This window comes from Typha angustifolia, chromosome 7, assembly GCF_048772165.1.
Source record: "Typha angustifolia cultivar Huaian chromosome 7, ASM4877216v1, whole genome shotgun sequence".
Taxonomy (NCBI): Eukaryota; Viridiplantae; Streptophyta; class Magnoliopsida; order Poales; family Typhaceae; genus Typha; species Typha angustifolia.
The window spans coordinates 13,889,699-13,915,986 of record NC_133245.1 but is presented as its reverse complement, the minus strand read 5'-3'; the positions used below and the strand labels follow the sequence as shown (position 1 = coordinate 13,915,986).

General features: G+C 35.6%; 2 protein-coding genes across 4 annotated transcripts; one reads left to right on the top strand and one right to left on the bottom strand.

The window, feature by feature from the left end:
* On the bottom strand, nucleotides 1-7,306 carry LOC140762402 (synaptotagmin-3). 3 transcript variants are annotated; one of them, XM_073100178.1, is made up of 12 exons: nucleotides 7,033-7,306; nucleotides 6,267-6,365; nucleotides 6,091-6,141; nucleotides 5,805-5,928; nucleotides 4,671-4,789; nucleotides 4,495-4,596; nucleotides 4,333-4,407; nucleotides 2,662-2,738; nucleotides 2,079-2,328; nucleotides 1,475-1,840; nucleotides 495-623; nucleotides 1-411 (listed from the first exon to the last, which is right to left on the bottom strand). In XM_073100178.1, the coding sequence occupies exons 1-12, from the start codon at nucleotides 7,144-7,146 to the stop codon at nucleotides 283-285; spliced, it is 1,635 nt and encodes a 544-aa protein (XP_072956279.1). In that variant the 5' UTR covers nucleotides 7,147-7,306; the 3' UTR covers nucleotides 1-282. The 3 variants fall into 3 exon arrangements, with proteins under 3 accessions (XP_072956279.1, XP_072956282.1, XP_072956281.1); XM_073100181.1 differs by lacking the exons at nucleotides 4,495-4,596; nucleotides 4,671-4,789; nucleotides 5,805-5,928; ... (1 more) ...; nucleotides 6,267-6,365; nucleotides 7,033-7,306 and adding an exon at nucleotides 2,834-2,934 and having other exon boundaries at nucleotides 3-411; nucleotides 4,333-4,368; XM_073100180.1 differs by lacking the exons at nucleotides 4,333-4,407; nucleotides 4,495-4,596; nucleotides 4,671-4,789; ... (2 more) ...; nucleotides 6,267-6,365; nucleotides 7,033-7,306 and adding an exon at nucleotides 2,834-4,310 and having other exon boundaries at nucleotides 3-411.
* Nucleotides 7,307-11,980: 4,674 nt separating this feature from the next.
* Nucleotides 11,981-18,138, top strand: LOC140763883 (protein ETHYLENE-INSENSITIVE 2-like). The gene is made up of 5 exons (XM_073102258.1): nucleotides 11,981-12,746; nucleotides 14,159-14,337; nucleotides 14,422-15,452; nucleotides 16,105-17,299; nucleotides 17,551-18,138. Exons 2-4 carry the CDS (start codon nucleotides 14,316-14,318, stop codon nucleotides 16,408-16,410), a joined length of 1,359 nt encoding a protein of 452 aa, XP_072958359.1. The 5' UTR covers nucleotides 11,981-12,746; nucleotides 14,159-14,315; the 3' UTR covers nucleotides 16,411-17,299; nucleotides 17,551-18,138.
* Nucleotides 18,139-26,288: the final 8,150 nt, after the last annotated feature.

The window sequence follows — 26,288 nt, the reverse complement described above, 5'->3', positions numbered from 1 at the left end:
ATATTTCCAACAATATGAGTAGTACCCCAATATATATACATCATCACTGTCAGAACCAAATCGGAAATCAAAAGAGTAAGATGACACATATGCTCTTATTAGAATGGCTCCATAGATTTCCTCTATTTGAAGCATAATACAAACTAAGCTCATATGATTATGAAAGTAAACATTTCTCTGCTGTACAATGATTTCTTCAATATTTTTGCCACTAATGAATGTACAATAAATATTGTTGTAACATCAAAGAAAGGGCCGTTTTCTTGCTCAGGAAAAAAAGCATCACACAGTGACCCATTTAATCTCAACCTGCATCATTCCGTTCCTCGAGTTTATTAAATGGTATCTTTCGTTAATGCGTCCATTATTCACAACATCTGACAATCTGATATCTACATACCCAAGTGATTCCTATGATAAACCAAAAGGCATAAAAATAATAAGTCGAAGGAACGGAAAGAGAGAAAAAAACAGATATCTGACAATGTCCTGACCGTAGTGTGAAAGCTGAAACCTCTTCGTCTGCTCATGACTTCGATATGAATCTTATCATCCATAGGGGCCTCTTCTAACATGAATTGGAACTCTTCGTTCCATCTTGGGGCCCTGCTTTTCTTGATAACCTGAAAATTATACCTTTAGAAGTTGACAAGCAAAATCAAAAAGATCACAAGTTGGCAGGACGCAACTATTGCCAGTTGAGAAACAGTATGCAAACAGCTAAGGTAATGTTTAGGTTTAATCCAAGTAACAAACAAATGATGTAGAAACACAAATAAAGTATGTAGCAAATGAGAAGATATCTTGAAGTAACCAAAAAACATGCTTTACAGATGGGAAGCTACTGTCTGTGTGTACGTTCATGACGGAAACTTGGAGAAGTTACAAATGGCATAGAAAAACATCATAGAACTGCAGAAATAGCCTAACAAAAAAAAATTTTAAAAAAATTATCTCCAAAAAATAAGCATAATTTTTATAAGAAGAGGAACAATCAAATCTTCTGAACAGAATACTCGAGTCTGAACTAGGTAGCACAAACTTATTAGACATAAGAATGAATCCTTCAAGATTTATGTCAAAACTAAAATGTGATTGTACTATCAAAGAAACAGTAAGTATTCTAAAAATTGTTGCCCAGAAAATATATCATATTTGGACTTAAGGTGGTGCACCAAAATTAAAATTTCATCCCAACTTTTTATATGCAAATTCTTTCCTTATTTTCAAATTTCAAGTCTTTGAGAGAAGTTATTTCTCTATATTTTCTGCACCTGTAGGGGAACTAATAGTGATGATCTCTTCAAGATATTAGATCAGGAAAATCTGGTTTGGTATAATGTATCTTTGAACAGTGATTACTATTTCAAAGAATAGTCACTATACCTCTTCTATAAAAAAAAGCAAATTTAAGAAGTTCAAAATGCAGCATAAGTATCAATTGGTTTATTAACACAAATGAATGGAAGTGCACCTTAGTTTTCTTCTTTTCTCCTCTAAATATAACAACGGCATATGGATTATTGTGATGCTTGCCTTCTACATCTTCAGCACCCTCTATTGTCACCAACAATACCCCGCCATTAGATGATATATCGGGGTAATCCTGTTTAATGCTATTCACATTGCTGTCTCCATTTAGAATTCCACTGAACCTGCCATTCTCCTCTTTAAAAGGATCAAATGTCAACTCAACTACAAGCTTTCCTCTGTTCTTCTTATTATGTGGATCGTTTGGATTCAGATTTTTAAGAAGATCAAGGGTAAAGGACTTAGTCTCATGAGGAGTAAGCAACCGAAGAGGAACTACTTGCATGCCCAACTTATCATGCATCTTCACCTGTGAAGACACAAAAAATGTTAAAATTATGAACACCATTTAGTCCTTGGTAGGTAATGCATTAAGGGTATCTAGCAAAAACAATATAAACATGTACAGGTAGAAAAAGACTTCATTATTCAGGTTATCTAAATCAAATATCAGGAAAGCTTACATCATGTATGCTTGTTCAACATTTCAAATAATAACTTAAAGGAAAATAAATGAAAGAAGGCAAGATGCCTACAGGAAGCTAAACCTTTTCCCAGTCGTAGACATGAAGCTCAAGAACTTGAGTCTCAGGATCTTTCACGATAAGCTTAAACTGTTCATTCCATTCAGGATTCAGATTACTCATCTTTATTGAGGTTTTGTTTGACGGTAATCTCTCACCACTCAAACTGAATTTGACATATGGATCAGATTTACCAAGGAAATCCATCTTAAGGAGATTCAGTGCCCGAATGATCTTCACATGTAATATGCCAACAGGTTTCTTTGTAGCTCCACTACAAAAAGAGGACATCAAGGCATACGATGATGAGTAGATTGAAAACTAATCCATGTGAGAAGCATAAATTTAAAGCCCACCGACAACTAAAAGACATGATCTTTATAATGGAGAACAACCTCTCATTGGTCAAATGTCCTACACACTGTAATGAGCAAGAATATAGTCTACACGAGTATGAAACTGAAAGTTATAAGGCAATTAAAATGAACTTATCATAAACTTATTTTCTCTGACAGTAGTAGTTATGCATAGAAGAATTTCATACTAGAAATATAGCAGAACAAATAGTATATAAATTTCCATCAGAGACATTATTGTGGAACCTCACCTAGAATCATCTAGAATAGGTACTTCTAGGACTTTAGGCCAATGATAGAGAATTGAAATTTCTGCCGCAACTCTATCCTGTCATGGAACAATATCATGAGAATCAGTTACTTTAATACCAAATACCATCAAAATATTCTGAAGAATCATGGAAAAGAATCTATTTCACCTACATGCATAAGCCAAGAACTTCAAAGTTCAAACTATGTCGCAACTTTGCTAGTTCATGTAGATTCCCCTTCCTTGGCTAAGAGGCAGACTTTCGTGGAAAATACTAAAAGCAGAAAATTGATGACAGTGGTAGAGGGAAAATTTAATGATGGCAGAGAAGATGACATGATATTTGACTCCTAGTTAAACTAAAATAAGTAAGCCAATTCGATCAGTAGTTTAAAGGTCAAGAATGTTAAGACTAGCACAATATGAAAGTGAATTGTCATAATCCATAATCCATCCACACAAGAAAGGATAATGCATAAAATGCATCATGGGTAATATAAGAAGGATAACATCTCATCTATATACTACCTTTTGAGACCATGAAAAGAACAACAGAAAAGAGTCAGAAAGGAAGGTGCACATGAAATAAAAATTAGGAAGAGCTAGCGAAGATCCTCTTTCTGACATCATCACTAGAAACTATCAGTCAGGAATAAAATTGGCAAAAGTTGTTCTCAAAACACAAAAGCCTATAAGATCTGAAATGAATTTTTTATTCAGTGATCAAAAGTACCAGATGTATAAATATGAATTTTTCAGGAATATATTGTTTTTCTTGGAAAAAATAGATCAAAGTTTTCACCTATAGTTACTGTATCATATCAGTGCAAGAAATTGAACCAGACTGAATAATTCTCAATTGCAACTACTCACGTTAACTGATATTCAATTCAAAGGGAGTATGTGTTCTCATGGTTATCCAGACATGGGTATACTGAGTTCCGAAAGTATTATCTTCTCATGACAACCTAAAGAATAACATCATTTCCAGTACAATGACATATGAATACTTTATAAGACATGAAGATAGTGAATCCTATGATCAGAAAGGTTTATTTCAAAAAAAAACACTTGGAAGAAAGAAAAAGGAAGGTCAGATATCCAAATTAATTGGCCCAATAGATTAATCTACTCTATATATTGAAATGTACCCCTGCTCTCTATCAACTCCAGAAAAAAACTACAATGTAATGATTCCTTCTTCAGACTTCAATAGGAGCATGAAAAAAAAAATTTGTTTGGTTCTTAGCCAAACACTAGACATCTAAGAACATGGAAAAAAAATTCTGTAAGATGCAAAACATGGGTTCACTTTAGCTCTCGTCTGCACTTAACAACCTTTCCTTTCTTTTGCCTCTGTCCCCACTTTAAAACAGACCAAATGTGCAGTATTAAGATTATAATCATGAGTCACCATACATGAGGGAAGCTATATGCAGTATGCAGTTACGCACAAATAAGTTCCATGAACAACAGGTCCAAAGGACATTATAAGAGAACATACATTGAAATCTGAAGAAAATATAGTACTATCCCAACTTCAAAAGTCATTATCATAATCCATTAAACTAGTTTTATCATTAATGATACAGCATAACTTCTACTCCATTTTCATTTGCTAGGAAATTTGAAGTCCAATTCAACCAAAACAGAATTCGATAACAAATTAGACCTGAATAAACTGATACAAGCCAGGTATTGCCATGATATCTCCACCCAAAAATTTGAATCCACAGTCAAAAAATGGCTGAAATAATATAAATGAAGTCAGGAAATATTAATGAAACATCATATATTCATATTAAATATTTCTGCCAGAAAATGATTCAATTACCTTTTCCATCAGTGATATACTCAAGTTCGAAAAGCATGGAAAGCTTGGCACAAGTGGCTTTAAAGTGACACGTGGTGCCAATGATATTTGTAAATCTGTTAGCTGGAAACACCACAGCTCTATATTAGCAAATGTGACATGTTTGATCACTTACAATGACTTAAATCACATCCAACCTGCACTGGCACTTTCAAACAGAATAACTTAAAAACCACAATGATATTTGTGGTGCTTGCCCATCGAACTGCAGGCTCAATAACTAGCTCCTTTCCTTGAACTTCATACACCTTAACACCTGTTAATCAACAATCTCAAATTACTAGTAAATATACATGTGCGAACAATTTACCATGCCAAAATTTTATCTGCTCTAATCTTCAATTTGCAGCACGGTAATTTGCTTAGACATGCAATAGATGAAAATATAATTGCATAGAAATAATAGATTTAGGTTTAATATAATTGCATAGAAATAACAGAGTTAGGTTTAATATAATTGCATAGAAATAACAGAGTTAGGTTTAAGTGAGTTTAACATGTTCAGAAAAGAACTGACTTTGAATTCTAAAAGTAAAGTTGTATGTCAATAATAAATAGATGTCTTTCATACTTTTAAAACTTACTTGGAAATTGTGATATTCAAAAATCAATTAGGTGATTTATGTAATGAGTCAGAATTTAGTTGCCAAGCTGGTCAACCAAAAATCTTGTAGATTTTTACCACCCTAGATGACTAAGCGTGTCTCCTTAAAGAGAAGGGATCATTTAAACGTTGACAAATATTGAGAGATAAAACTTAGAGCCTTTTGAGTTAGATGCATCTAACATTATAAAATTATTCTAGTCTTAATTCATGTCTTTCTCTTCTTTTTTCTGATTAAAGATTCATGTCTTTACTTAAGTAGGTACATCTTTCAAACTGAACTCATAATTACTTGTTCTAATTCATAAATCTTCAATAGCTTTCTACTTGGTAATTGGTTTCACTTTTGGTGTTTGTTATAACTAATTAGTGTCATACCTTGGGTATAGATCTATCATTCAAACATATATTTCATTATTAGTAAAGATATATTTGAACTTAAACTGAATTGCCAATAAGTTTATTACATGATTGCATGCCCCTCATTTATTTATCCAAGGCAAAACATGTACACTTATCTGTATAACTATCTGTTATATCCCTCAACAACATCTCTGAAAGAGTGAACATCAAACATGCAATTGTTGACATCCTTATGTAGGGAAACCTTTCACTGCCGAAGCAATCACAAGTTAAATAGATGTACTTCCAAATCAGGAACACAAACCTTGAATAACAGGTGGAAGAGTACCAAGTGTTAGATGGTCAAATTCGATTGATTGTATCCCATATTTCCCAACATATTGAGCAAATATTAGCTCTATTGTGTTTTTTATCGTATTGCATATTGCCTGTAATACCAAAAAGAAAAAAAAAAGGGGATATTATGGCAATGGAAACTAGGTAAAGTATTTGTCAATCCAAATAAATGCTAGAGAACATGTAATCTACTAAGCAACAACATAAGTGCAAATATGCATGTGCCAGAAAACCCATATGGAGTTTGAGAAAACCTTATCCAAGTAAGGCCACATATCAAAAATAAATTTATTGAGCCAATCAACCTGCAGAAGTAAATGAAGAGTATAAATAATTAGTTAATTAGCTTATGCTAAAAAACACTGCAGTTGGTACAGTGTTTTGAGGAATCTGTATTTGGAAAAGATAAGCTATGACAAATGGAACTCACTCGATCATAATCAGGATTCTTCACCCACAGTGGAATCTCAGTTAGAAGTTTATATAATGTCTTTGAATCTAACTCCTGCAGGGGTCTAATAATCGGATCCTGCAAAAGTTAGTCACAAGGAAAACAAAAACCAACAAATATTAGCATATGACTATATCATTGGTTCATATCCATAAGCAAGTAACTAGTTCTATGAGTAGAATGATTGACTAATCTTTAGTCTCAGCAAATTAACAAGAATGCAAAGGGAAAAAAAAAAAAGACTACTTGTATGGGACAATATCGAAATCAGTACAGTTCACAAAGGTGTCTAAATCACAGTATAAATTTATCTGTAAGTCAATGACAAGTGCCTTTGGCCAGAAAACGCATGCAGCCCCACCATTATAAATGCGTCGATTTTAATTTGGAAAATTCCAAATTATAATCAATAGGCATCAGTAATCCCATAGCTGAGAAACGAATAATGACTCATAACAATAAATTAGCAATAACCCTAAGAGGACAGTCTGTCTTATCACGAAGCCATATTCAACAAGCAAAACCTCACAACCGATCAAACAACAATCAATTGATTCAAAAAATTATCGACCAATAAAAAAAGAGAACCAACACCACCACCAAAAGACAGAGAAGATGAAGTTTAATTATATTTCAATCACATTCCATCAAAAACACCAAAAATCTTTCTGGGTTCTTTCTAACACCCATAGAGCTACGATTTTCAGAAAGATTCTAATCGAAAATAACAAATGGGTAATCTCACCGTAACAACATCTCTGGGCCGGAAGTATATGAAGATGAAATAGCCCACCAAGATCCCAATCGGAAGGCCAAATCCAAAACCGATGATACCCAAAACAGTGCTCACGACACCCATCTCCGCCGATCCAAAACAGCATGAAATCGAGATCGATGAGAGATTAAAAGAGGAGGAGAAGAAGAACAACAAGAACAAGAACAAGAAGAAGAGGAGGAGGCAGGTGGGCTTCTGTGGAAATGTCAAAAGAAGTGAGGAGGAAGATGGAAAACTCCGCCCCGGCAAAGAGCAGGCTTCCACATTATAACCGCCAAAACTTCGGTCTCGATTGTTTAACGACTTCGATTCTCGAACCCGAGCCGGTTCTTGATTGGAATTACGGATTTGCCACTAGCACATATTTTGGGGAAAATATAATTTATAACTCAAAATTCAGAAAAAGTGGCTCCTCCTTTATGATTCTAAGTTTGCCCGATAGATTTTAGTTATTATGTAATAAAATACCAAAATTCCTTTATTATTTTACAGTAACTAATTAAATAAATAAACTAATGATTTCATATAAATTAAAACTATAAGAGAGTTCGGCGAAAGAAATAAAAAATTTAGAAAGACATTTTAAATATTGTACTAACTACTACCGGGAGTAAAATATATTTTCACTTTCTTTTTTTTTGATAAGAAAATTATCGATTCTCACCTTATATTTTATTATTATTATCATTCTATCTTTAAGAATTTTATAATCTGACACTTTATTTTATTCTATAATTTTTATATAGCACTGTAATATTTTGGTTTATATAATTCTACTAATTAAATTACAAAATTACTTTTTAATTTCTTTTCATCTAGTCCGACCCTAACTAAAACTCTTTTTAGCACACCCTACGAAAATAGGGTGATCGAGATGTAATTAATAAAAAAAAGATAATAAAAATACAGAGTGTTATATAAAAAATTTCTCTTTTTTTAATATCGATTACCACCCTTCCTATGACATGAGCTTTAAAAATAGGGAAAAGAAGAAAAAGAAGAGCTTTTCTTAACTTCGAATCAAACCTATTTAAAATCAATTGCTTTGCTTTGTGTCTAACAATCTCTTAGCTATCTTTCTCGGAATATTCTGAGGAAGGAGTTTGTTTTTAGTCTTTAATGGTGGAAATAGTACAAGTAGAAGTCGTATTCTAGTGTTATATCGAGGTGTGCAAGTATATCCAATGCAAGACTTCTCTCTTTCTAGCTAAGTTTCCCATAAATAATTGAAAAGGATGTACGCCAAGAAGATGCTCTCATAGATGGGATATGTGGAAACCAATTGACTTTATTTTAAGATATATTAAGAATCCAAGAGTATAATTTTTATTTTATCTTTTAAAGAATAATTATCGAGTTGATAAGCTATTCTAGTTAAGCAAAAACATATTAGCCACCCACTCTAACTAAAATTAGTTGAGAGGATGAGATAAATGGACTTTGCAACATGAATTACATGATATTGCTTCAAAGATAAGAGTTTGACTTGGTGTACAAATTAATGGGTGTGGAAAATTTTAGGAGTTTATTTGAGCAGTCTATATGTTATGTTGACCTTTGCTTTGCCTTGACTTATTTGAATTAGAGAATTTTATCAAAGATATTCTATGTTTTATCTTTATCAGTGTTCATACCTTGTCATAGACCATGTATATATATATATATATATATGTAAAATGACTTCAATATATTTGAGTAAATTTTTAATTGTTAAAGTAAAACTAATATGGCAATCAGATTCTAAATATCAAATGAGAAGTATTTTAGGTAATTTAATTTTTAACTTCAAAGATAATTGAATAAAATTAAAATATGATAAGGTGTGAGTGATAATAAAGGCGAAACATTAGTGTTTTTGATAAGGTTTTCAGGTAATAATTAGATTTGATAGGCTAAATTATTTGCTTCCTTATATATATGGAGTTCACCAACTAACCCTAATGACTCAATGAGGTTAGCTTGCGTATGGAGCAATTAAAGGTGGAAAACTCTCCACTAAATAAGCCTTCCAAGCATCAAAGATAATTTAGCACAACTAGGCTTTGAAATATTTGCCAACTTATTTTGTTTGAAAATTTAATGCAAACTACTTCTTTTTCTTAAGAAGAAAGGCAGAGTCACTGCTTACATAGTTAGTCCTAACCACAACGGGTGCAGATTGATTAAAATAACAAAGTCTTTCGTTAGTTGAGGCATATACTCGGAGCCACCCGTAGGCAAATTTTATTAAATAGAAATATTCCCAGCTGGCTTGCATCATTAATTATGAAAGCAAAGAAGTATAGATCTATAGAATTGCAAACTAGTTATATGAACCTATTGAGCACTTCTCCACAAGCAATCGCTTATTTGGGCCCAATTGGTATGCATTCCGCCAGACTCCAACTCGAGTCTAGCGTATATATTATGAGCTTAGTTTTACTGGTCGTCTTGCGAATATAGCTTGCACGATTGGGCCAACTTTGAAGATGGATATAGTGTAACTAGAGTCGCGTTGGACAACAGCCCGTGAATCCGACTACCGATCCCAATCCTCTGGGCCAACAAATGTGTTGTGCAAGACACTCAGCACTATATTTCAATCCCACGCAGCTCGTTCAAAGTATGTGTTGGATGCCGAGGCCATGTTCTACTTTAACATGTTTATTATAGAATTAAGGAACAAGGTGAGGAGGTTTGCTCGTTGGATGGGAGGTGATGGCAAGTCAATATCTACTTGGAATAATAATATTTATCGAGGTAATTAAATCCTTCTTTCTCTCCCACTGTGAAAGCGCGCTCATGGGAAAACTATTGCTCTTCTAGAGGGAATGGAGGATCCACTCTCTCATACTGGAACGTAAAAAATGTCTAGCTATTCTAACCATCAGTTTCTATTTATTATAGCAGCATATGCAACAATATCCAAGTCTATCTCCTTGCTAGCATAGGATTTTCTAATGGCTTCACAAAGCTTTGGTCTTAGCAGTCTACTATCTACAATTAGTGGCTTCTCGGACAAAAAATGTTGAATTAATTGCTGTTTATGCTTTCCTTTTTACGTGTATATATGCAACTAAAGTAGTTTCTCTTGGCCATTAGACTGGCTGCAGATGCGCTTATTTCAAATTCCAGATGATCAATTAACAAAATCTAGATATCTTCTGTTCACCTTAATGAGCCAAATTGTTATTCCAATATCCTCGGGCCGGTTAAATTCACAAGCATTCAAGTCAAATGATTCTTTTTTTCCAGGAAAATTGCCAGAGATATCATTCATTCTTAATATATATTTTTAAGTCTGATACAAAGATGAAAACAAAAAATAATTTTAAAAAATCTCACAATTTGCAGCAAGAGGTCTAACACTTAGCATCAGTGGTTCTATTAAACTCAGACCGGAACCAAATTTAATCCGAAAGTCTTCACGATGTCCAGCAGTCCAGGGTCTGAATCAAATCCATGACCTTAGCCTGATCCCATATCATGGCTGGAATGATGCACTGCATTCGGCTCAACTCCTCTCATTGGAGGTGATCAGGAGGAGGCAATTGATCGAGAAGCATCTAACTTTGAGGAAATAGCGAGATCTAAAGGTATATGTTCAGATCAACATCATTCAAGGTTTTTTTTTATTTTATTATTTATGAGCTCGAAGGCTAGATATGAACTGGATAAAGAGCTAACCCTCCCTAAATATAGAGGAAGTATTTTAGACCTCACCGAGCATTTAGCTGTCTAGTCTAAGCTTCAAAGCCATATATATCGCCGAATAATTGCTTCGAATTAAACGCCGCCGAGACCTACTCCAAGCTGTTAGGTTGTCAAGTTGTTCTTCCAAGCTAACCGCACTGTCGAACCATCAACCGAATCGAGCTAAGCCACAAAACTATCAACCACCAACCACTAAACAATTTTTCTATAATATTATTTGGGGTTAAAATTAAACTCATGACCTCCTTAGTTATGAGCAAGATATCTATCTAACTCTACTAGAATTGATTGGTATCAGCATCATTCAAATGTCGCCAAAGTCCATATGTAGCTCTTGCCTCTTCATGAATCTTTGACTATGACCAAAGTGTTGCTTTAAATGTAACTGTCAGCTCTCAAGACGGATTCGGGACGCCGTCACTAGCTCCTCCTGGTTGACATGTGGCCACGAAACCGGAGAGGGTTTGAAATCTGGTGTCATGTTTGTTCTCACCCTGGAATTTTCCCCTCGCATCATTTGAAAGGGTCTTCTTCGTTTCTTAAAAGCTACATAGAAAATTTTGACTTTCCTTCTTCTCTCCTCTATTTATAACGACGTTCCTCTTCCTCTGGATCAGACAAGGGGTTTTGGTTTGGGTTTTCGAGAATTAGAGGCAAGAGATGAATTGGGTCAGCCGAAAGATTCATCTTTACAACGTCACCATGGGGCTATACATGCTCGATTGGTGGGAGCGCTGCCTCTTTAGTATCCTTCCTCAATATCTCCATTTGGGTTTATTACTTCGTTTCTGATTATCTAAGTTCCAAAGAGTTCTAATTCAGCGAGTCTTAATTGCATCTTATGCTATATTTGAGGTTTCTTAACTTCAGTAGATATGCTGATGCTTGTTTTACTTTGGTTCATATGCTACAATGGCTCCCAATTTGCAAGTGGGTTCTATGGAAGGTGAATCTGTCTCCAAATTTAGATCTTTTGGATGTTTTATCTACGCAATTGATGTTTCATTTCAGCTATCTAGATTTCAATTTCTATACTTCAGAGTATCATCTTCTAAGGCAGTAATAAAACTCAAGAATATGCAATCACAAAGAGAACATGTAAATTGTTATCCTTTATTGTTTTAGTTTTACATATACTGATTGGCTATAATTTTCTTCTCTCAGCTATCTGAAGACTAAAATCATGCTCAATGGAAGTTTCGCCACCGAAGGCAGCATACCGCCATGATCAATAACATAGATCATGGGATGCGATGGCTCATAGTCTCTCAGTATCTTCTATTACAACAGAGGTTTTGGATTTCTTGCGATGCTGTAATCATACATCATCTCTCAGGAGAAACCTAGGAATATTAAATTGTGTTTCCTTGTTTCATGCCCTAATTTTTCAGGCATCTTCTTGTTTTTTCTTATAGTGTCGATGATAGCTAAGTGAAAGACTTGATTTGTGAGACTTGTGTCCACTCGCTCTCTCTCTTATCTAACTCATTTATATTAAGTTGTTAACAGAATGCGGAAGCTTAATTGTACTGTCTAACGGGGTTTCTCTTTAAAAAAAGACGAGTAAATCAGCCTTCCAACAGTAAATTTTCGAACTTATAGGGTGATATGTGCAAAAAAAAGACATCCCCTTTGGCACAAAATTGCAAAATCTCAGGTGTTTTTCTTCTTCTTTTTCATTTTCTGATTTATATCTACAGCCCCCATGGGGTCTAGTGCGAGATTTTAGTAAACGGAGATGAAGTTGGATCGACGAGAACTTTTAAATGAGTGAGTTTGCTCTTCCTCGTGCCATTTTTCTTCTGCGGGTCATGCGTTACAGAAGGAGAGAAGTAATGGAGCACATCTTTGGAAACCGTCCTCTTTTGGGCTCTCACAAGTTTTATTCTCTTGCCATTCTTTGTTCTTTTGCCCTCTTGATCTTTAACTGCTTGAAGAGAATAATTGCGGAGAAAAATTGTAGATGGAAGCGAAAAGATGGCAGCTTTGAGGTAATACATCATGAAAGATCTCTTCTTCTTTTTTTCTTATTGTTATATCCATTTTGATAACTTTATAGTCTTGGATCTTAGGGTTTTTGACCTTTTATCTATTTTCTAGTTTTGTTCTATAACTAGGTATATTAGGGAAGTTTTATACATAAGGTCTACTGCCCTTTTGTCCTTCAGAGACGATCTTATAAACGATGAGCCATGATAAGAATTATCTAACTATCCCATATTACTCCCCACTCCTTGAGTCAAATGGTTTCGATGCAATCACCATTTAGAAGAGGAAAGAAGCATGCTCTTATCATTGTCCTAGAAGATATGGGTCAAAAAATCAGAAATTACCTACAAAGTTTAGTCTAAAATCAATTTCACTTAAGCAATTGAGTTTATTTTTTAAGAAGTATCATATACCTGGTTTCTGCACATTCATCTTTCCCTATCTTTTGGATTTCTTTCAAGGCTAACTAGTTGAAAATAGGAGTTAAAATTTCGATGCGTGTAGCATAGATAGTTTTACTACATGTCTACATCTAAAAATTGGCTTTGATTCCTTTTGTTTGTTTCCTTGAAGATTTTTCTTTGTCTGTTCTCTTCATCTCTGGCCTAGTTACTGCCCTAATTCGACATTTAATGGTTTGTCGACCTACCTAATTGGATCCATCATCTTATAGTGAAAGCTTCAGATATCGTTCCAGTATCTCAGTATACCCTTCTACTTAACTCATCATCAAGTTTTAAGATGGACACTTTAAAATGTCAATATGTACAGAAATTTCTTTTCTGTCTTGTCTATCATGCACTGATTATGACAAGAGTCATGATTTTTCTGTCATTGTTATTCAAAAATTGTTGCTGGATATGATCAGCTGACAGCACTACCCTATTCTATTCTTGTCCTCCTTGTTTAAGTTTTCACATCCTTGAGCTTCTCATTTTGTTTGGCACTGAAATCTACAATGTCAGCAAGCGGTAGGACATATATGCAGATTTGCAATTCAGGCATGCAAAATGATTGTGCTGAGGTATCCAAGGGTAGAAAAAGAAGTCATATGTATGACCCATAATCTGAAGTTCTGGTTTTGGTTTTGGTTGGTTTCAGCTTGGTTAAAAAAACAAAATGTTTCGGTTTATCAAATCCAGCTTAGAAAAATTGGATGCTAGTTTCAGATTGGATAGAGACCGAAATGCCAAATATTTTAGCGAAATGTCTCTGTTTTGGACAAAACTTTAAACCATGGTATGACCATGACAGAATTCTTTAAACAAAGAAAGGTCGAGGACTTGTATGGAGATCCGATCTAATAAATCATTTATGGTGGTCAATCTTGATAAACATACACTTTGTTGGTTCTGAATTAGTAACTAAGGAACCTTCTTCTTTTCTAACTTCTACCTATGCTTGTATCTGTCAGGCACTCTGTCCAGAGAAAACACAATCCATTTTTAATTTGAAATCGCTGGAATTGCAAGATGAGCTCTCTATTGGTCCTCTTGCTAATCGAGATATTGTTCTGAGCAATGAAACAAAACTAGTCAGGGAATCAGAAGTGGTTATGCAGGACAAGAAGGATGACGACGGTTAATTATACTTGTAAGCCTCTTAAGTATCCATGTACGTCAACATTCAAGGCACATGCATCTTTTAATAGTGCCAAAATAAAATGTAATGATGCAGGTGTTGGGAGCAAGAATAGCACGGCAACAATTGGACTGACTCGTTCTGGACGACGCCATTTAGCATTTTTTCTTGATGAGTTCTGGGGACATTTGTTTGACTCGCATGGGCATCTGACAGAGAAAGCAAAGATCATTAGAGCAGACATGTTATTTGATTTGGACTTAGAGTTAGAGGTATCCTCCACATCTGTCAAAGCAGAAATGACAGGAAGTGGATGTTTTCGCAATAACTCATGTAATACAGAGACTAGATCAGAATGCCTGACGAGGTCAACGAGCTATGATGCTACCATGCAAGTGAACTTTTCAGCATCGAGGAAAATGATAATGCATTCTTGTATGGATGAAAGAGGTGGGCAATCAGATGATTTCTCAGGTGCAATTTTATCTTTAGATAAATTGGCAAATGAACAATCTAAAAATCTGAATATTTCTGTCTTAAAGTCTGAAGTTAAGGAAGTGGCATGCAATCATCCTTATCAATCAGAAGAAAATAAAAGCCACTTTTATCAGGCTGTTAACCCGATACCAGACTCTAAACCTTTATGGGCTCCTCAATTATTCGAGGGGAAATTTGTGACAAAAAGTTTACCTAGTAAATGTGGGGAACCGGGAGTATTCATAAAACCTTCCACTTCAAACATTATCTTTTCCTACATAGAATCAGAAGCCTTGGTACTGCACTCTTTTAGAGGTTGCATTGGAAAGCTCTTAAATCTAGAGGGATCTGATTGGTTATTCACTCGCAAAGGTGGTTATGATGAAGAGCTAATAAATTTGATAGCTGCCGCTGAGAGATTTAAAAATGGGGAGTGCAGTTGCAAAGTGAATCAAGCCCAAATGGGCATTGAGGAAGAAGTGAGCAAGCTCTGCTCCTCAATTCCTGGCTTTGGAGAAGGCTGCGTTTGGCATGCTGATTTGATTGTTAGCTTTGGAATTTGGTGCATTTGCCGAATTTTAGAACTTCTGCATGTAGAGAACCGGCCAGAGCTTTGGGGCAGGTATACCTATGTTCTCAATCGCCTGCAGGTAAACATGTACAGCATAACTCTGTCTTAGCTCCAAAGGCTTGACTAAAGTACTGCCATTCTCTGTTTTAGAAGTAATTTTTATGTTGTCAGCAGTAGCAAAATCTGAATTAGTTTCTTTCTCTTAAATGGTGAAGAATCCAGAGTTTTCTTTTTAATGTCACATAAGGATATCTAGATTCTCTCATTCAAGGAGATAATGAAGAATATGGAAAAATGTTCGTAGGCATGCAACTGTGTCGAATATGTGAACTTGTTATGGCATGGTTTGTCCATTGTTTGCAAACGTGATTCAGGAAGTAACAACCTTGGAAGCTGAGAGAACCTATCGTAGAAAATATTTGCTTACATGATATTACACTCAAAATATTTGTCTGGAAGAAGTCAAACCAAGTTACATGTAAATGTCGTCATTAGCTGAAACTGGCCGTGTCTCATAGTATCCAGGTATCTGCTTGGGAATACAAACTCAAATCTGAACCAAAAAATTGAAAAATTGACAATCAGGGTCTACAATAAATAGGAGCTAACTGTAGTTTTTTTTTTTCTGTAGTACTTTATATACAATCTCATATGCAACCTTATTTGATGTAAAGTTACACAGTGACCATACTTATTGCCTTCCATTGATAATATGTGAACATGTGATGCAGGGAATACTTATTCCTGCATTCTTGAAACATCGCCGTCGAATTGTCCCATGCAAGTGCCTTGACCACCCAAACATGACTGCTGAAGAGTTCAAGCTGATCTTAGGAAGGCTAAGCAGGAGCCACTGCACAACTGCAGACCTCATCCTGCAAATGCTAAAGGGTGTCGAAGCTGCTATATCTCGGCGCAGGGGCCAAGCTGGAACTGCGGCAGGTGATGTTGCCTTCCCTAAGGGGAAGGAGAATGTGGTCTCAGTCCTCAAGCGGTACAAACGCCAGCTTTCGAAGAAGTCCTCTGGTACAAAGTAAAAAGTAGGAACCACCATGATACGCTAAGGTTCTCCTTAGCTTTGTGGCATGTCCCAATTTTCTGACGCATGGCCTATGTTGGCAGTCCATTGGCAACCGTGTAACATTGCCTATAGATATGCATCACATTGTAATCAACAAATAAACTCAAAAAACTATGACAATCTTGTACAGAGCGAGCAATCTACTAAGAAGGATCAGTTGTTTTGGATAAAATCTCCACGAATTCTTCGGAGTCAACCTCAACGATAGCCTTCTGGAAACCACGAGCCATTGCTGCTTGAAGAGCAATTGTCTGCTTCCGCCTCTAGCGACCCAGCCAGCTTCACCTTGATGCATCAAAGCGTCAAAAGACCGATCTGAATTGACTTTAGGCCATCCTGATGGGAAGAGGCTGCCATTTGATTAACTCAAACTGCTTAGAGAGTTTGTTTCTCCCCCATTCAGAAGTTTGTCACAATAATGATCTGAAGTAAGTTGAGGAAATTCATATAGGTATCGTATGGTGATGCAGGTACTTGAGTGCGGAGTGATGGGTGATTTTATATTTGGTCCTCTATATATTTTAACCCACTTAATTTATAAACTTTATTTTCATAATTTACAAATCTATATGTTTTAACCCACTTAATTTAATAATCTTTCTTAAAGAATAGCATGCAGCAATTTGTCGACATAAACAGTTTACACGGGGAGATACTATATATATATATACCTGAAGGCAAAGTACCACATGAATAGTTTACACGTGGCGGACTTTAAAAGACAATACAAATCCACTTTACTCTCTCGCTATCGGCAAATAGAATGAGAACCCTTGCAGAAGAATAGAAAGAAAGGTTACGACTTTACGACTATCAGAGCTTTATCCGAATTCCGGCCATCAGAGGTACGATTATGCTTTATTCCATCTCGATTTCCCTTCCGTTATCCATAAAAGTTAATAAAAAGATAAAAACCCCGATAGGACTTTATGCATGCTACTCATCAGGGGGTTTATATGAATAAGAAAAAAGTTCAATAAGGTCAACTGTAAGTCTGTAATCCAATCCTCCCCTCATCCCCTCTTTTCTCTCCCATGATCCAAAATACTCCTCCCTGTTGCGAATAGTTTGCATCTATCTAATGGTGTTCCTGCAGGGAAAAGTTATACGACTCTTAACGTGGTCCTACAAGAGGAAGAGGATATGGGATATGTACTGGTGATATCTCTGCCGTTGTTCCTTATCCTGGTGGCCATCGCCGCCGTTGCTTGCTATCTATTCGGCCGCGGCCGTGGCCGATCCATGTGGCAGGGCCAACGATTCTATGGGCCCCCGGCCCCACCACCCATGGCCCAACCACAACCACCCCCACCACCAAAGTAGTCGGTGGAAATCCTCATATCTTTATGTATATAATATTATGCATTAATTGGTGAGTGAGACTGCTTATGATGTGGTTACTTTCAATCTTTGGAATTCTAGTCCTGATTAGTTGAAAGAAGCAGTTGCTTCTTAGTGGATATGTTGTACAAATAGAGGCTAAAATACTATTTGGCTGCTTCTCTTACGAATGAACTGTGGGTGTTGTGTATACCATTTTGTTTTCTTTTATTCGGCCTCGCATAAGATTATATTCTATGTTCTTGGATTCCATCTTGCATTCTTTGTCCTTTACCGTGGCTTGATCAAACCACTAGGTTGAAGGATTCGAGATGTAGTTGGTTAATTAAAAGGAAATCTAAAGCGAAAGTTGATTAAGGAGAGATTAAGGTGATGTATGCACCACAAGCTGGACTTGTCATAATGGGCCACTTGATCCTTATTTGGGCCTCTCTCTTTTTTTCTTTCAAATCGTGTTACTTTGAATTTATATAAATTATTTTATTCAAATTATAAACGAGAGTGATCTGAGTTATAACTAATGTAAGTCGATGAACTAGATTATATTAAATCCAAACTGCTTTAAAACTTTTAATTTCATGTCAGATTATCATGTCGAGTTAAAGAATTGTCAACCTTAAATTCAAGTACCTTATTTTAGTTAAACCAATATCTCAATTAAATTCGAATTTAAAGCATGTGGGAGAAGATAAAATGTGTTAATTATCGATTACGATGGTCCATTTGTTAGACAAGAAATATTAAGGAGTTCTATGTAGATGAGAGGCATATTAATTAGGGAAGGATGATGGTTGCATTCATGAAACGCTACTAATTCCAAAAAATTGGTCAAATTGGGTTGGACTTCTTAATTGATTGCATGTGCTAAAATTAATGCAACCTCTATTGTACTCATTTTTAAGAAAAATTATGAGATTTTTCTTATTCACAATTTTAGTGTTTATTCTACATAAATATTTTTATTTGTTATTTTTAGAATAAGATTTTTATTTTAATTAGTTTTATGTTCACCTGTATTTATGTAATAATTATTTTTAATATAATATAAAGTTAAAAATAGGAAAAAAGTTGTGTCCTTTTAAGTACCTTTGGTTTGATATAAGATAAATTATGAAATAGATATTAAAAAAATTGGTAATTAAATTAGTGCGTAGTATAAGATATAATTTTGATAAATAATATTTATATTTAGAATAAATTATTATAATATTTAACTATTATTATAAAAAAAAATTTATATATATATATATATATATATGAATTAAACAAAGAGCTAAGCTTTCTACTTTGTCGAGTAATCGGGCCTCCAAACTACCACATGATTGCAATACTATGGATGATGATCCTAAAACTTAAAAAGCAGCTTCTCTTGCTAATATAATTTATTTTAAACATGGCAACAAGGTTGTATACTTCAATCACCATTAAGATAGCAATAGGTTACCTTACACAGAAGAACTCCTTGTTTTCCATGGATAGAGATAACTTGGTTTGTTCTGGCATTTCACCAAACACTTCTTCGAATGTTAGGTGTATTACTTTTTCCCAGGAATTTAGAGATTCATGTACAACACAAGCAAATTATTTAACAACTCAAATTATTGACTACTAAGATGAATAGGGTGTAAATAAGTCAAGCTCAAGCAAGCCAAGGTTGGCTCGACTTGAAATTGTAGTAGGTAAGCTCAAGCTCTAGTCGAACTTGTAAATGCTAGCTCAAGCCTATCCACCGGTGCACCAACACTCCTAACCTTTTACAAAATAGACTACTATATATACATATATAATTTATTAAGCTTGAGTAAGTCAAAGTTAAGCTCGAGCTCAAGCTCAACTTATTTATTAAAAGAGCTTGAAAATTAAGTTTGCGACCTTTTTCGACACCCTAGGATTGAGTATGTTTTAGCTAAATAACAACAATGTAAAGAAAATATATAAGAAAACAAGAATACTAATCTTATCACGTTTAAAAATAAAATTTAAAGAAAAAGTGATGGCATAATATAATCCTTCTCTCCGAGTTACGTTGTGTTGTAAGAAATTTGCGTGCTATTTATTGCGACCTAACACTTTGAAACATGTTCGATTTTATCCAATCCAATGTATATGTATGTATCTACCAAACTACTACATATTTGGTGATGGTCTTGGAAACAAGTGGAAAATAATAGCTCTCATGTGGTGGATGAGTGGATCACCTTATAAAAAAGTCTGCATGTATATATATATATATATATATATAGAGAGAGAGAGAGAGAGAGAGAGAGAGAGAGAGAGATTGGTTGGTGAAACAAGCGGACTAAAGCTTGCCACATTATTCTTACCTACCACCTTCTCTTCCACAAGCTCATCTAACTCTATCTCAACTGCAATCTTAATTTTTTTTCTTTTCATGATTAAGTTTTAGATCAATTAGTTATCTAACAAGATGTCAGAGTCTGATCTTCTAGAAATCTTGAGTTTAAACCTTGTTTAGCTCCTATCTAAATTATAGAAATTTTATCAAAACACCATAAACATTTGATTTTAGTATTGTTCATATGTTACCATCTAATTATTTAACATTTGATCCATACATTTTTCTTTTATTATCTCAAAAATACATTTGCATTAAATTTAACAAATTAACTGCTGCTGAGAAATAGAGAATACATTCTTCTTTCAAAAATAAAAAAATCTAAAAAAAAATGTTTATCGTATATTTTTTATATCTCACTTTTTATTGTCTATTGTTATGTGATGTGTATATACAAAAGCTTATTCATATATGTCTCATTAATGTGTACATAACTTGCTGTAATTCATAAGACCAATACACCTCCTTTGGAGGTGGTTTGTAATCTTGAGCTATAATGAATTCTAGTCTATTGCTTTCTTTATAAATATAGACCTCAATAAGCTCATAAACGAGAAGGGCAGGAGAAGACTCACTGGAATATATATGTTCCAACACGTGGCTTGTTTGGTAAAGGGTGGAAGTGGAAGTGTGGAACAAATGAAGTGCCATGCCAATAGATAGATATATATATATATATATAGAGAGAGAGAGAGAGAGAGAGAGAGAGAGAGAGAGAGAGAGAGAGAGAGAGAGAGAGAGAGAGAGAGTAGTGTGTCTGTTTTATTATCTCCATGCCAAGTTGCCAACAAATGGTTTGAGACTCTTATTGGAGTGTAGTTGGTGGAGGGCATTGGAGACCAAACACTTGTGGCAAATTGGGCACCAGCCTGCAAACAAGAATTCAACTATGCCAACCCTTGAACAAGTCCAGTTAACTATGGCCCCTGCTTTTGTTACTTAGTGGGGGGTTTCTCTCCCACCTACCCACATTGCTCACTGGATGTCAAAGATTTGTGAGTCGTGGGGATTAATTTATTTGACTCAAAGTTTTGGCGCACGGAAAGAAAGAGATTATGTCATAGAAGTAATACTTCTTACTAAGACAGCAACCAGGACTGTCTTCTTAATTTGTTCATGGTTTTTGACCAGAGTAGGTGTGTATGAACTTCAAAAAAGAAAAATAGAATTGCATTACTTACTCGAGTAGGTACGATTGCTTGTTATCTAGTGTGTGGATGATGATTGATACTCATAGTTGGAGACTTGAAAACATTTTAAATCGCTACTCAGATACTGATTATTTAATGAATGTTGGTCATTATTATCGGAAATATATCATAAAGAACACTGGCATAGATATCAAGACATACATAGCAGAACCCATGTAAACCTTTTCAGGTCATTAATAAAAGAACATCAATCATTGTGCTGCTACGATCAATCAAGTTTTTGTCAATTCAATAATTTTCAAATTCTCATGACAAAGGAATAAGCTACTTCTTGTTCTTATTCTCCCAAAAGGCTTCATTTCTCCATTTCCCATTCTTACACAGAGACAAGAAGGACACCCTATTGATCAGAACACAACCTTCCTTTAAGCTATAAGAGAATCTTTCAAGTTGAATAAAAGTGATTTATTGCATCTAACTAAGATATATATGTATATATGTATGAATTAGCACAAATTTAGTATATTTTACAAGAAGCTCGATCGGTAAACTTTTTATTTCAGATAAGGTAAATTTAAAAATTTGACATAATACAGCGAGAAAGAAAATCCAACTCTGATACTACATAATATTAAAACACATGTGTCATATCGGCGAGAGTCGTAGGACTAAAGAATAACAGCTCAAACCTAACATTATTGACCATCTATACATTTATTTTGTTAAAAAAGAAGGGCATTGAATTACTCAAGATCACATCTTTTGATCATCATGCCCAAAGTGAAAGCAATAAATTGATGGGAGTCCAATTAACTAGATCTATGGTCCCTCTACATCCCAAATGCATGTCCATGATTGTTTAATGTTGCTTGAGTTTTTTATCACTCTAGAATTAAGCCTTTTTTTTTCCTCTCAGCATAAGGAAGGAAAGTTGTCAACTACTTGTTGCCAACTTTCTTTCAAGGAGAGAGGAGAGTTTGGTAGGGGTCTGATTTATAGCTGCTCAACAACAACTGGACCAGTGCATAGATCTTGGATTCTAAAATGGATGCCAAGGTCTTATTGGTGATTTACCATCTACTGACAAACTGAAAGGCTTGTTTTTTATGCAAGAAAATTCCTTCCTTCCAGCAGTTGCAGTATTAGATTATTCTACTGAATTGGGGTAAAATAATAGAGGTGTGGTAGTAGATGATCAATTCAATGAACATCTATCAATTGTACTTGAAATTGGGATTCCAGCTGTAGAGTTTTAAGTTAGAGACTTGGTGATCACATGCATAGTTATCTATTAATGAAGCAATAAGGTATTTGATGAAATGCTTAGTGCTCACAATTGTTAATTAGTGGTTGGTAACTATAAGTTCTCAATTACTGCTGGCTAAGGTTTTGAATCACAAAAGTTTTGAGTAGTTGAGAAAACAAAGGTCAATTTTGTGATATCTCAACCTAATCAGATAGACCTAAGTAAGCTAAATCTGTGGATTGGTTAGTTGCAACTACTACCGTATTGTTAACCCCCTTGATAAAGCAACCAATTCTGGAACAATGGACGCATCCAGTAGCTGCTCTAACAGAGAACATTCAGACGCATACGCTGAAACTGAAGTTAGTTAGATAGGCAGTTATTTCTACTGTATGCATTAAATGCAGTCTGTTACAAATGTGTGGCTGAGATGTGTTGACAGTTGTAATCTGAAGCTTATAAATAGCGATCCCTCTCTGTACTCTAATTGTGTGAAATGAAATGAAAATTTCCCAATCATCTCTTTCTCTCTAAACTCTATTATGGTATCAGAGCCCTGAAAAGAGCTCGCACTCATCGTCAATGGCGAATTCATCGACTCCTCTTGCTCTCTCAGTCAGATCGACTGCTCCTATACAATTTTCACATCATATTCACACCACACTCGACAATGAGAATTTCCTTCTCTGGAAATCTCAAGTCTATCCTGTTTTAAGAGGCCATGGCCTTATCGGATTTCTTGATGGATCAAGATCCGCTCCAGATCCGTTGGTTTCAGGTACAAATGACAAAAATTCTCTGAATCCTGAGCATGAATTATGGATTCAACAGGATCAATTGATTCTAGCATGGCTGTTCAGCTCCATTTCTCCTTCAATTCTCTCTCAAATTGCGAGATGTCAGACATCAGCCGAGGTCTGGAACACTCTCAACCATCTCCATTCGTCTCAATCTATGGCGAAGATCTTGGATCTAAAGCTTCAATTGCAGATGATGAAGAAAGGTGGATCCACTTGTGCTGAATTTCTCAACAAGATCCAGAATCTTGCAGATCGATTGAGGAGTATTGGTACTGATGTACCAGATTCTGAGCTTGTGATGTATATCGCTCAGGGTCTTGGATCTGATTTCGAGAATTTCGTCACTGCATTATCCATGAGAGCTTCAACTCCTTCCATGACTGAGTTCAGCACACTTCTTCTTGCTCATGAAGCTCGCCTTCTTACAAATCTAAGATCCTCTACAACCTCTACTGTTCACCTCACAACTAAGTCAGAATCAGGTAACACTGACAACTCTGACAACTCTGTCTACTATGCAACTAGTTTCAAATCTCAGAATAATGGTAGGGGTAGAGGACAAGGTCGAGGCAGGAACAACTACCAAAAGGGGAGAGGTAGAGGCCGTAACACCAATTCTTCTGCTGACACAGACATTCAATGTCAAATCTGTACAAAATGGGGGCATAGTGCTCTCAATTGTTACCATCGGTTTGACATCCATTACACCTCTCCAACTTCTACCAACTCAGACTCTACATTCCCCAATTCTTCACAACAACCTTCACATCAAGCTCTTATGGCACAACCAACTTGTACACTTGATTCCTCCTCTGCCTACTACATAGACTCCGGTGCCTCTACACATGTGACAAATGACCTTAATGCCCTTAGCAATGCTTATCCCTACTATGGTCCAGAGGCTGTGCATATTGGCAACGGTAAAGGGCTTCAAATTGCACACAAAGGTTCTGCTCTTTTGCCAACCTATTTTCAATCACTTCAACTCAAAAACGTCTTACATGTGCCTGACATGACAAAAAATTTATTGAGTGTTTCGCAATTGACCTCTGATAATAATGTTACTGTTGAATTTGTATCTGACTCATGTTTTGTCAAGGACAAGGCAACACAGCAGATTCTGCTGCATGGCATCTTGCATAGAGGTCTTTACAAACTTCAACCAGTTCACAAACAACAAGTCTTTCAAGCAACTCACTCTTCACCAGATCTGTGGCACTGTAGGCTGGGTCACTGCTCTTTTCCTGTCCAGCATAAACTTCAGAAGGCTTCTCTCATTACCTCCAAGTCTTCTTCTACTGTTTCTTTCTGTTCAGACTGTCACAAGGCAAAAGCTCATAAGCTTCCCTTTCAGCCTTCATCTTCTGCTGCTACAAAACCTCTTGAGGTGGTTCACTCAGATCTGTGGGGTCCAGCTCTTGTGCTTTCCAAGAAAGGGCATAGATACTACATTCAGTTCATAGATGAATACTCTAGATTTAGCTGGTTGTACACCTGTGCATCCAAGTCTGATATACCTAATATCTTTGTTCAGTTCAAACAGAAGGTTGAGAATTTGTTGGATTGTACAATAAAAGTGTTTCAATGTGATGGAGGATCATAATTTAAACCAATTATGAGGCAATTTCCTGAAATTTCTTTTCAAGTTTCCTGCCCTTATACACCTGAGCAAAACGGTTTGGTTGAAAGGAAACACAGGCATGTAGTAGAACTTAGACTTGCCAACATGAGTCATGGATCTATTCCCCTTCAATTCTGGGATTATATTTTTGAAAGCATGGTTTATGTGATCAACATGCTTCCATCTATGCCAACTGGTGAAACATCACCTTTTGAGAAACTTTTCAAGGGAAAACCTGACTATAACATGTTACATGTTTTGGGTTGTGCATGCTACCCTTTACTTAGACCATATAATAACCATAAACTTGAGCCAAGAGCTGAAAGGTGTGTTTTTCTAGGATATTCATTTATTCACAAGGGGTACTATTGTCTGGAATTGAAAACAAATAGACTCTACATTTCCAGACATGTCACTTTTGATGAAAATTCATTTCCCTTCTCTGAACCTGATGTAATTGCTTCTGCATCATCTTCAAACACACCTCCAATTCTTACATCTGTACGTCTTCTACAGGGTCATACTACTCAGTCAGATCCTCAAATTCCGGCACAACCTACTACTTCACAGCTAACACCACCACCACAGACACAACAAGAACCTACAGCTCAGTCACAACCTCAACCTCCACCACAATCTGATGCATCTCCTTCTGCTACCCCTCCTCCTTTGAACAATTCTTCAGAAAACCATGCATCATCTTCTACTTCTCATCATATGCTTACCAGAACAAAAACAAAATTTTTAAAACCAAAAGAATTCCCACATCATCAGCTTTATGTTGCATCTGATAAACCTATTGAACCGACTTGTTACACACAAGCCATTAAGGATCCTTCATGGAGACAAGCAATGGCCAATGAGCTTACTGCTTTAGCTCATAATGCCACCTGGGATCTGGTGCCATGTCCACCTGGTGCACATGTAATAGGGGCCAAATGGGTTTTTAAGGTGAAACTCAAATCTGATGGCACTGTTGAGAGATGTAAGGCTAGACTTGTAGCCAAGGGATATAATCAACAGGAAGGAGTTGATTACTTGGAAACATTTAGCCCTGTCGTCAAACCAGGGACAATAAGAATAATTCTCTCAATTGCTTTGTCTCAGCAATGGAAAATTCAACAATTGGACGTCAACAATGCTTTTCTCCATGGAGATATCTCAGAAAAAATTTTCATGGAGCAACCTCCAGGCTTCTCTAATCCAAATCTTCCATCCCATGTCTGTAAACTCAAGAAAGCCCTTTATGGGTTGAAACAGGCTCCTCGGGCTTGGTTTTCTAAACTCAAGAGTTTTCTACTGTCTCAAGAGTTCAAATC